The sequence below is a fragment of the Antrostomus carolinensis genome, unplaced genomic scaffold (genome assembly GCF_000700745.2).
Source record: "Antrostomus carolinensis isolate BGI_N321 unplaced genomic scaffold, ASM70074v2 scaffold29599, whole genome shotgun sequence".
Classification (NCBI taxonomy): domain Eukaryota; kingdom Metazoa; phylum Chordata; class Aves; order Caprimulgiformes; family Caprimulgidae; genus Antrostomus; species Antrostomus carolinensis.
The window spans coordinates 1-11,490 of record NW_010338357.1 but is presented as its reverse complement, the minus strand read 5'-3'; the positions used below and the strand labels follow the sequence as shown (position 1 = coordinate 11,490).

General features: G+C 43.0%; 1 protein-coding gene across 1 annotated transcript; it reads right to left on the bottom strand.

Annotated features, from left to right (window-relative positions):
• Nucleotides 1-6,911: 6,911 nt before the first annotated feature.
• FIGNL1 (fidgetin like 1) lies at nt 6,912-9,103 on the bottom strand. Its single transcript, XM_010175493.2, has one exon. It carries the CDS (start codon nt 9,091-9,093, stop codon nt 7,018-7,020), a length of 2,076 nt encoding a protein of 691 aa, XP_010173795.1. The 5' UTR covers nt 9,094-9,103; the 3' UTR covers nt 6,912-7,017.
• Between the last annotated feature and the right edge of the window lie 2,387 nt (nt 9,104-11,490).

Genomic DNA, 11,490 nt, shown 5'->3' with positions numbered 1-11,490 from the left:
TCCAGGGTATCAGGACTCACCTATAGACAATGGCCATGTCCCTCTATAGCAAAATAAACAAGGCTGTACGCCTTTCCCACGGCTGTAAGGACAAAAAGACTGCCAGACAATGTCATTTTTTTCATGTGGATTATGTTATACAGATAAAAGGTAACTTTCCCTGGTAAAAATTACCCCTACTCTGGGGTCACTAGAGGAGGGGATTCTACTATTGTAACTATCTGGGGAGCTGTACTACCATAACTATTTCTAAAAGCACCTGAGAAATAGTTTTCATGAATGAAACCACAGTGGAGCAGTGCCCAGAATGCTCATGTTTGTCCCTTCTGAGACGTTTACAGACAGGGCGTGAGCACCTGTTTTTAGCAGATGGCAGCAAAAATTTCTGAAGATTTCACCTTGAGTTCTCTTGCATTTCTTTGGTGCAAAACTTCTGGTTTGGGAATGACCTCTGATATCACAGTGTTTTAATTATCCCAGTTATTTTTTTTCAGTCAACTATAAGATTAACTGTCATATGACAGTAAGGCACAATAAGTAGGGTGGAACCTTTTAAATTTATCATTAAAATTGCTGAAAAAAAATCAGAAGGGATGTTCAGAAAATAACAGGTTAATCACAGAAGCTGGGAGCAAATTACCTATTACCTTCTCCCTCATCACTACACGCCTATTTTCTACCTCTTCCTTCACTCATGTTGCAGCTGTATCAGCCCAGTGTTTCTGTGACCTTCTTGAAAATTGAGTTTTTCTTTTTTTCTAATTTTATGCCATCACTGCTGCATGTATGCTTTTATATGACATTCAGCCATCAACAGATATTGAAAAAGTTATCATGGTTGCCCAAATAACTTCACAGTATACATGCTTATTTGCATCTTTGCCTATAACCAATTTCCTCACAACACTTTTCAATTTTCTCTGCTGATTCGTTTTTAATTTTCCCCCTTTTTTCTAGTTTGATGCCAAGTTACAACATTCTTGGAGTAGCTGGTACCAGAATAGCTTGGAGAAACCAGTTCATGTCCTCCCTGGGAAAAAAAAATGAAAAATTGCCAGAATTTAAGAAAAATCAAGAGTCTCGATAATTCTACCTACATGGCTATATTCTTCACTATAAGAGATCTGTATCCATTCTATAGCACAAATAATTTGCCCACAACAAATGCAATATATCAAGAGCATTCAAACTCCCTATGTTAATACCTCACACCTCTTATTTCTTTTCATTTCATATTTAAAAAAAAAAAAAATCCATAGGTGAAATAATAATGAAGGCCAAAGCTCCTCATAATATTGAATTAAGTATATGAGCACAAGCTATTTCATTACAACTCTTGCAAGAAATGTCATTGGTTACATCAGATCTGCAAGGATAAGCAGTCACTAGTTGTAACTGTCACAAAATAAATATTTATTTGGAAAAGGAGAAAACAGACTTGTAGATTTTAGGCACCACTGAGTAATATTTCTAACTGGTGATGCCTATTAACCAAAGTGATTCTGTGTAACAGTTCCAGGTGGAAGGACCATCCCAATTGATAGAGACATTGTTTCCTCTGGTCATAGGTAAAAAGTTACCAAAAGACAGTTTTATTAATATCAGTAAATAGAGTAAAAAAAAAAAATCATAGAAGGTACTCTAAATTTAAAAGCAGAAGCCTAGGAAATTTAATCTCCCATTACATTTTAACTCACAGTACAGAACTCAAATCTGTAGGAACTGGAGAGGGATTTCCACAAGCCACCGCCTGGAATTTTATAATCTATTTCTTGGGGGGGGAGGGGGGAAAGGTAGTATTTTTTTTTTCCTGGTTGCATATACACAATCACTCTAGATGGTCTTTCAAAGCAAGGCCTTAGCAGATCTGCCATTTAGTTTCATGTGCCCAGGTGTTTCCACTTTACAAAGCCCAGTGAGAATTTCAGGAAGCAGGCAAGCTAATCTGAAACTGGAATTTTCTATCAGCACAACATAAGGAAAGCCTCAGCCTCAGCACCTGGAAGCTTTTCTCACGTGGCTTTGGTGAAAAGCCTCAGAAGAGCCCAGCTGTATTTCTAGCTTGGATGTTTGGTGATGCTGCACACACCGGCAGCCAAAGCAAAGCGTGAAATGTTCAGAAGTATGACAGAACACAAGACGCCACCCTACCCACGAAGTCTACAAACCAACTCAACTCAAATGGAGGGGCACTCTTAGGTTTGGGCTGTTGTTAGCGAATCTGGGAGACCATCTAAGCCACACGCATCCAAGTCAGGATGAACGACGTGGTTGTGATGCTACAACCAAATCCACAGCAGCAGCAGCCTGAGCTTGCACAGCTGAAGGTTTCCCTTTTCTGCTGCCCTCCTCCCTGCCCAGATAACAACGCCAGTCATGCCTGGGTGCAGAAATGGCAGTTGTTCCCCTTTTTCCCCAGTAACCCACAGTGAAGAAGCACTGCATCATCTCTCTGCCAACTGAAAATCAGATCCAGTGTCTTTTCAGCATCCCTGCAGCTGGCATTCACTTTTCTTGACCCTCAGCTTCTGAAAGGGAACAATATTGCCTTTTACATGCTGCTGCATCTTCCTCTGCCACAAGAAAACAACCTAATATTCCTCTAGAACAGGTTATGTGCCTTGGCAACATGGGAATATGTATACAGGACATGCCTTACCTTCTGTGAGTCTTTTACAACTCTTGCATGATAATTTCTTAAGACAGGAATTATTTAATTACTGTAACACCAGTGCACAGTTAATTGTAAAACCATATTCGAAGTGCAGTCATAGACAAATGGCAAGGCCATATCAAAGATTTTACATGGGCCTTTCCTGCAGCAGTGTCAATGTTTTCATCAGTGACTTAAATGATGGAAGAGAGAGGCTACACTGCACAACGTTGCTGTTGAAACCAAGCTGGGAAAGATGGGAAAACGCAGCAACTTCAGAACAACTTTGCTGAAGGTGACCTACAAACTGATAAGAAAAAACAAGCATCATGCCTCAATGAAAAGTTCACCTGTCATCTTCCACCCCGGCACCCATGTTCAGTCCTGCTCTGCTCCAGTTTCATCCCTTATCACTGATGAGCACTGTCCTGTTTGGGGCATCACAACACAGGAGAGACGTGAACCTGTTGAAGGGATCAGGAGTCTATTTGAGTGACATTATTAAAAAGAGTGGATGAGTGACATTTATTTAGTCTCAGTAGTATTGTAATACCCAATGACGATAGATCTCAACTGTTTTAAGCACCTGCTGCAAAAGAGGATGGTTATAAACATTTTCCCATATCTGTGAGGACAGGATACGGCACAAAACGTTCGCCTTGCAGCAGTGGAGATGAGGTGCTGGGGAAGAATTTTTCCTATTTGTGATCTTGCTAAAGAAGCCTTCTTTCAAAACTCCCCCAAGTCCAAGCTTTCGTTTACATTTCAAAGTAATGGGCACCCAGGTGCTGGGGAAGAATTTTTCCTATTTGTGATTTTGCTAAAGAAGCCTTCTTTCAAAACTCCCCAAGTCCAAGCTTTCATTTACATTTCAAAGTAATGGGCACCCGTGAGTTTGAAGACAAGCACAAGCATTCTTTGTGTATCTACAGTTCAAAGCATCTTCTAAGTCTTAGCAAATGTAAGTGCTCTCCAAGACCAATCCCTCACTGCCATCAAAATTACAATTTTAACAGGAAAAGAGAGTTTTTTATTTGCTCAGTGGGTTTTTCTCCAATGACATGTTGACTCGGTAGTAGTTCCATAATTTCTATTAGAAAAACAGAAATTGCTTTATTTCAACACAACAATCTTACCGATGCTCTTAGAGGCCAGTCTGGTTTTCATCCACTTGCCATTAACAGATGATGGTCGTTGCTGCTTCATCAGCTTTTTACCTACTTGCATTGGCACAGGCTTCTATAAATGAAAATTCATCAGGGGATTTCATGCTGCTCTGAGACAACTGAGCTAACTCAAATACAAGATGCACTGAGAAAATGAAGAGTCTGAATTGCCTTGATTATTAATAAGACCTCCCCTTTTCAGAACTGCAATTGTTTACCTTTATTTAAGAGAAACTAAGAGATTGTGCACCAAATGCTACTGAACCACAAAAACAGAGAACTCTGAGTCCTGCCTTTCCTCTTATGAAGTCCAGCCAGCCAAAAAGAATAAATAATGAAGTACACAGGTTTCTGCATACACTAAACATCCATTAAAGTGGATTTATCTGCACCATTTGCCTTAAATTACAATCACGCCCTACTTCTGCGCTATTTTCTATATTTTGTGAAATTATGTTACTGGCGATCTAATCTCTTGTTTGGTGGCACTGTCACAGCAGGTTATGAAATACATATTGGGCTGCGATTGGGGGTCTGGCTGAGTGGCAAGTCCCGCAGCAAAGTCTGAATGTTGCTAGATGGCTGAAGAGACAGTCATATTACCTGCACCATTTCTAAAAAAGAAAAAGAATAAACTTTACCTACTGTTCCCTTGCGCTATTTCTATGTGTTTTCTAAAACAAAAGCATGTTCATGTAATTCAAGAGAGTGTCAAGTAATGAATAAGGTAAGAAGTAGGAGGAAGAACACTCCTGCCTGGTGCTGTGGTTCTTCTTTGATCTTGTTCACAAGCTCCACTTTGCAGAAGACAAACAAGAGCAGCACAGCATTTCTCTCCCAGCCCTTGTCATGTTAGGAGGAGTTTTAGTCTCTACCACCATGTGTGTTCTCATTGGTCCTGCCAGTAGAGCCATTTCCATTAAAATACAAACATTCAGGTACACAGAGGAGCACAGGACGCTCAGATAGCATGCCAGAGAACTTCCCAGCACAAATGAGGCAATTATTTAATCATACATGCTGCCTTTGAGCAACCCTTAGGTTTTACCAAACAATTAAAATTCTCTGGAATGTTCATTCACTTGCCTCAAAAAAAGATTTTAAAGAACATGTTCTCATTAAGGTTGGAGAGACGTTTGGAGAGAGCAAAAGTCTTGTCTAGTAGATGTTTATGTACAGCTCTCCAACACTAAACTTGTAAGAGCAGCTTTAATCTCATAATCTTTACCCAAATGGCGCAAAAGTCAATCAGTTCGGACCACATCACACATTTATTCTTACAAATATTCTACTTTCACTATTTCAAATATTAAGATAAATTTGCATACCTGAATTTTTACAACTCTGCAAAACAATTTCTAATATATACCAGACTCCACTAAAAACATAAGCTCAGATTCAAACTGTCTTTTTTGTTTCAATCAGGATGAGCTCTAAGAAACATCAAGTCTTTCAAGTTATTCTGAATTCAAGGTTCATTATAGTCTCCTAGTGAGAGTCTCAAAGTCCCAAATGGCTTTTAAAAATGCTAGCTAAACAGCATTTATCCATTTTTAGAAAAATCTAAGTATGACTAGCTTTTAAGCTTGCACTTTCCCCAATACGAGGAAAAGGGCTTCAGAGTAACTGAAAATAAAGCATGGACACCACTGCAGCCAGCTCTGCCACACTAACAGAAGAGTCCAAAGGAAAGCTTTTAATTTATTTTCCATTCAGGGGCAGCTCTGTCCAGCCAGTGGGCACGGCCAGGTTATGTGAACAAAGGGCTGTGCATTTCTTTCAGACCTTAGGTGAGAACACCAAGTACAAGCTAGCTAGGAATTTTACCATTGTGGCATGAAGATTTTTTTAAGGATCAGTGGAACCAGCCAACTCTGGGACACATGATTTCTCCTTCCCGGCCACGAGAGCCCAGTCGGGTGCTCTCAGACTGAGGCTTCTCCCCTCTGAGTTTGATGGATGCGGCTGCTGCTGGTTTTACTCGTAGGTCCAGCCAGGAGTGAGGCCAAGCCCCTACTCCAAACTGGCAGACAACACAGACAGACAGACAAGCAGGCAGAGCGAGCAGTGCCTTTACCAGCACGCACGTACACGGGAAACGCGCTCACAGAAATCCAACAACAGCCCAGTCTTGTCCCTCATCTCCAGCTGAAGAGGCCTGAAGCTCACCAGCGAGACACACAGGCCCCTGCACTCTCCAGCTTCACAAGAACACCAGGCTTATGGAGCCTTCAAACGTTGCCAGGGGATTTATGTTCACCTACAATCCAGGCCCTGAGCCCCCTTACCCTGCCACTGAGCTCTTTGCAGGTGCTGGTTTCCTCCTCCTTGCCAGCTAGTCCAGCTGGGAGTTTACTGTTGAGTTCTGTTAGTGAAGTGTGCAGGCACAGCGGGATCCCTGCAGCACCTGGCCCCAAACACCCTGGCTAGCCCACGGCTGGCCTCAGATCCTTCAGCTTCTATGACCCATGGCCTCCTCTCCAGCTGGAGGTGCCCAGATCTCCTGATAACACACATCCACAGACACAGACGCCGCACAGAAAGCAAAGTCAATCAGAAAATCATCAGAAAAAGGATTTAATAAGCTGGGATAGACTGCAGCAATGTGGCACAGGGCTCAGTCAGACAAGAGCACTGCTTACATGAGACTATCACCTTCTACCCCATCTAATCTTCCCACATGCACCTTGACTTTTTCCTTCCTCTGTTCCTGTTTATTCCCAAACAATACCCCCCTAACTACTTTTCTCCACCAGTCCCAGTTTTGCTACATCACTGTGCAAAATTGGTTTATTTCTGCTAACGTTACCTGGGTCCCATCAGCCCAGCATGGCGTTACCGACACAGCACAGTGGGCCTCGCCAGATTCCCCACAATACTCCCTTCAATTATATATGAGGTGTAACCATCAGCCCCTTAAACATCAGGGAAATTGGTCCACCTTTCACAGCAGACATTTGATTTTTGTCAGCTTCTCACTCTTTTACTCGTGTTCAGCAGTTTCTCTTATCGTGACCAGCAGTTTCTCACAGCCTTCTCAGCTGGATAAACCTCAGGCCAGGGCCTGGACATCTGCCTGCATAACACAAGATTTATTTCTAAGACAGAAACAAAAAGAAGTGCAGAAACCCGACATTATCATGGGTTTAAAACGTGACAGCGCTAAAGAAATGTTTCAGTGGGACAGTCAGGATGCAGCTATCGACCGCAGCCAAAGGTGAGGTTCCAGGTTTCGTACAGCTCGAGGTCCCTGGAGGAGACGCTGGGCCGCACGGTTCTGAAGGCGCTCTCAAAGTCCGGGAAGGCGATAGGCCGCACTTGGTCTGGCAGGATGGTCGCAATGTCCATGGACTGAAGGCTGCGGATAGGGCCCAGCGAAGCTTCTCGACAGAGCTGTGTCATGTCTGCCCCAGAAAATCCATTCGATTTCTTAACTATGAGTTCGATTTCCTCTTCATTCAGAGAGCAGTGCTCCTTTGACATTAGACGGGTAACAATCTGCTTCCTCGCCGAGGCTTCTGGAAGAGGAATGTACAGTCTCTTCACTAGTCTCCTCCGGGCAGCTTCATCTATTTCTTGGGGTCGATTTGTTGCTCCAACCACTAGAATGCGATCTTCAGAGGAGGTTGTTGCCCCATCTAACTGGACCAGAAATTCAGTTTTTATTCTTCTTGACGACTCGTGCTCCCCCTCTCCGCGCTGAGACAACAGAGAATCAATTTCATCGATGAAAATCACTGCCGGCTGTTGACATCGTGCCACAGCAAACAGCGCACGAACCATCTTCTCCCCCTCGCCCACCCACTTGGAAGTCAGAGAAGAGGCACTGATGCTAAAAAAAGTCGCTCCAGACTGGCATGCGATGCACTTGCCTATAAGAGTCTTGCCAGTTCCAGGGGGGCCAAAGAGAAGAATTCCTTTAGGAGGACCACGTAACCCAGTGAAGATGTCTGGCCTCAGCATAGGCCAGACTACTATTTCTTTTATGGTAGCTTTAGCAAATTCAACTCCAGCAATGTCATCCCAGCTGACAGGAGGCCCATGGTCCATGATCTCATGCATGATGAGTTCAACCATTTTCGGTTCTATGCTTTTCAGTCGTTCATCTACAGGCAGCAATGGATCTGTTGGTCCTCTTGCATGAGGTTTACACTGTGCTCCCCCGTTTTCATTTCCATCTTGTTTTGGAACTGGGGGAACAAACTTGCCAAACGGCCCCCGAGACCTGCCTGCACCCAGTGATTTTTTTACACCTCCATATGACGAGAGAGGTGCACGCTGGGGTAGGTTTTGAGATTTCTTTTGCTGATCTACCCACAGCTGTTCTTTTGCAGTTCTAAAACCAGGAGCACTGCTCTCCTCACTTCTGTTTCTGTTCCCTGAAAAACTGCTGGTTTCTGTACTAACAGAAGCCTGGCATGGAGCAAGGCCAGGAATCACCATGCTGCCCTCATCAGACAGACCATAAAATGCTTTTCTTTTTCCCAAACTTGTAGACCACGCAGGTGCAGCTGACTGATTGGAAAGAGACAAATTTTGTTCATCACGACAGTTACTGGACAACTTCAGAGAACTACTGCTTGTCACTTCTTTACTTCCAAACAGTGGAGTTGCCTGGAAACCAGTAGGAACCTGTTCGTCTGAGGAGGCTGAAGAGGCAGGAACTGTATCTGAAGTTTTGGTCACAGGAGGCACACTGCTTTGAAGAGACTTTGAAGATGAGGGACGCTCAAGAAGATCTGGTCCCCGACTTGCACATTTTGCTGAGCCAGCACAGAGCTCAGTCTCTCCGGCACTGCTGAAGATACTGTTTTTAAGAAGCCCTGGAGCAGCAGAGGCACTGACCCCTTTATCAGCCACTACACAGGCATCTGTTGGTGCCATCTGAGAGCTTCGGAAGCTTTTGCCAGCCTGCATCCCCTCTTGCACACACTTCAATTCAAATACATTATCTGTTGTCAAGGCAGATTGCCACTTGTCACTGTCATTTTGCTGACACTTTGCCAAAGTCAAAATGTTTTCAGCATAGTTATTCAAGCCAGTCTCTATGTTGTCAGAGTCAATAATTGCAGAGTACTTCTCTGCGTATTTTGTAAACAGGTTGGCAGCGCAGACCTGAGAGATCTCGCAGTTTGCCCATGCATACTGAATACGCAGGATTTTGGCACGGTACCCATCTGCCTTCTGCCCGGGTGTGCAGGTGCCAGAGCTAATAGCAAAGTAACTCTTCTGCCAGTCGCTCAGCTGCACGGTGCTGTGGGTCGGGGCTTCCATCACTGACACTGAAACGTACACAAAATACCTCCTGTTATAAAGTGCATTTCACACCTATTTGTTTTGGTCGCTTTCCCCCTTTCCTAAATACACATACATGAAAACATCCACTGTTTCAATTGGGAGAAATAGTGCAGTAGATCTTGTATGCTGCTTACCCAGTCTGGACACTCTGCCATTTTCAAAAAGCCACCAGCTGTGTGGTGTAAAGCCATTTAGACTGAGGTGTTCTTTTCTTCCTTGTTCAAAGAAAGAAAAGAAGAAAAAAGAAAAAAGGAAAAAAAAAAAAGAGAGTTTGCTTCTAACCAGAGGTCTCCTGGGAAGGTAAGTAGACTGCAAAGAATGGTAACAGATGGCCAAACCAAAATTGGCCTTGTTAAATGAAATCACCAGTGCTTTCACTCTTATTTAACAGAATACAGCACAGTGCAGTGGCAGACAGATTATACATCACTGTCAGAATGATTAAATTGATTACAGTGATGGTAACAAAAATGAAACAAGGACACTAATAAACAAAACTATGTGCAAAGTCTCTAAGGGTAGGTAAAAGTGGAATGAATAAGCCTGAATGTAGTAAACTTTCAGATTAAGAGAATATTTGCAGATTCATAGCAAATGTTCAAATCTATTTATTCCATTTAGAACCATTTAGAACACACTGAACGTCCCCATTCTACATTTTAGAGAAACAAAGCTCTAGCATGTTTAAAGCAATGCTTGTTTCTTAGTTTTAGAAAGGGGAATTTAAATCCCTTCAGCAATCTTTTACTTAAAGAAATAGGAAAGGTGACATCTGCCTAGGAAAGAGCATTTTGCCAGACTTGAAAAGATATGCTCATGTTTATGATGCATTTTCAAATCGGTCTTTCTCTGCAATTTATCAGGTGCAAACACATTTCTGGTAATGTCAGGAATTCATTATTTCAGAAGAGACGCAGGCACAAGCAGAACTACGAGAAACCTACCACAGCCTCAACAGGGTTTGGAGAAAGCTCTTAACACACAGTAATTCTGATCTTCTCATCCATCCATAAGGGACCTAAGTCTAAGATATTATATGACTGAAATACATCAAAATCTAATTTCTCCTTTTTTAATTTCAAAATATACGAGGATGTTCCAGCCAGAGAACACTTAAAACAAAAACTGTTAGAGTAGAGGTCCATATTCTCTGCACCCATCCCAACAGAGTACAAGTCAACTTGCAATCTGCTGCTGAATCAGCTACAGACTATGTACAAGTGCCGATTAAGGTACAGGTGTAACATACATACAAGACTGGGGAGACAGAGCTGAAGGAATATGGGGTGTGGGGGGGTCCTCTCTATTTACTTTCAAAAAGTCTTGCATCAGTGTTAGGCAACAGAGAGCACAATACAATTATGGCAGGAGGTGCTGGGCACATAATAAACAATAATGAGGTAAATTATTTTGGTTTGGATTTTTTTGGACTTGAGCCAAACTTGTAGAACTGCTTAGGAAAGTCAAAACATCTTTCACCTGCAAATTCAGTGCCTTTACATGGGAAACCAATTAAAAAAAAAAACCAAAACAACACAAAAATAAAACTTCCTCTGAAAAATTCCTGTCAACTTTTGCACTGTGAGAAGTCTAACTTGTACCTACCGAATGAGGTGCAAATTCTCACCATAACCTATTTGCAGCTGAGTGGCAGGTGAATAGGAGAAGGAGGGCCACAGCCTTTTATTTCTTTTCTCTAAACAACTACTAAACAACACACTAAATAACAGCTGCTGTGCACATAGCAGTTTCGTAATTGTTGAATCAAAAACATCTTACAAAACAAAAAAAACTAAAGTCGGAAGAAGTTTAGTAGCAGGTCTTTGCTCCCATGAAATATTTCCATAGATTTACAACATTGAGAACTGTGATCTCAAGTTCACCAGCACTTCCCAAAGGTGTAGTAATCACCTGCACAGCATTGCGGGAAGGTCATAATAAGCAAAGAGCAGTAGCTAGTTTAAAATTTCAGATTGATTTTTCTCCTTAAGTATCTCTTACATCACATTTTCTCCCTATTCCAGTTTGTATTACTTGTCCTCACGGTCTTACTGTGTTTCCCCAAGTGACAGCCAGATGGGCACACAGACCGTCAGTCAGTCTGTCAGTCAGTCCGTCAGTCAGTCCGTCATTCCTCCACAGCCACAGCTGGTCCCACAGTTCTGGGCGTCGCACGTCCATGTCAGTGTCTAAAGTCGGGGTTTATCCCCGGGCCAGAGGGAGTCTCTGGCCCGCGCGTCCAGCCTCACCGCGGTGACAAGGCAGGTGCTGGATGTCACTGCATCATACAGGGACCCCCACCCCACGGGGACCACGGGAACAGCCTGCCCGCCCGCAGGCAACAAAGCCCCAAGGGCAGCCCGCCAGCTGCCC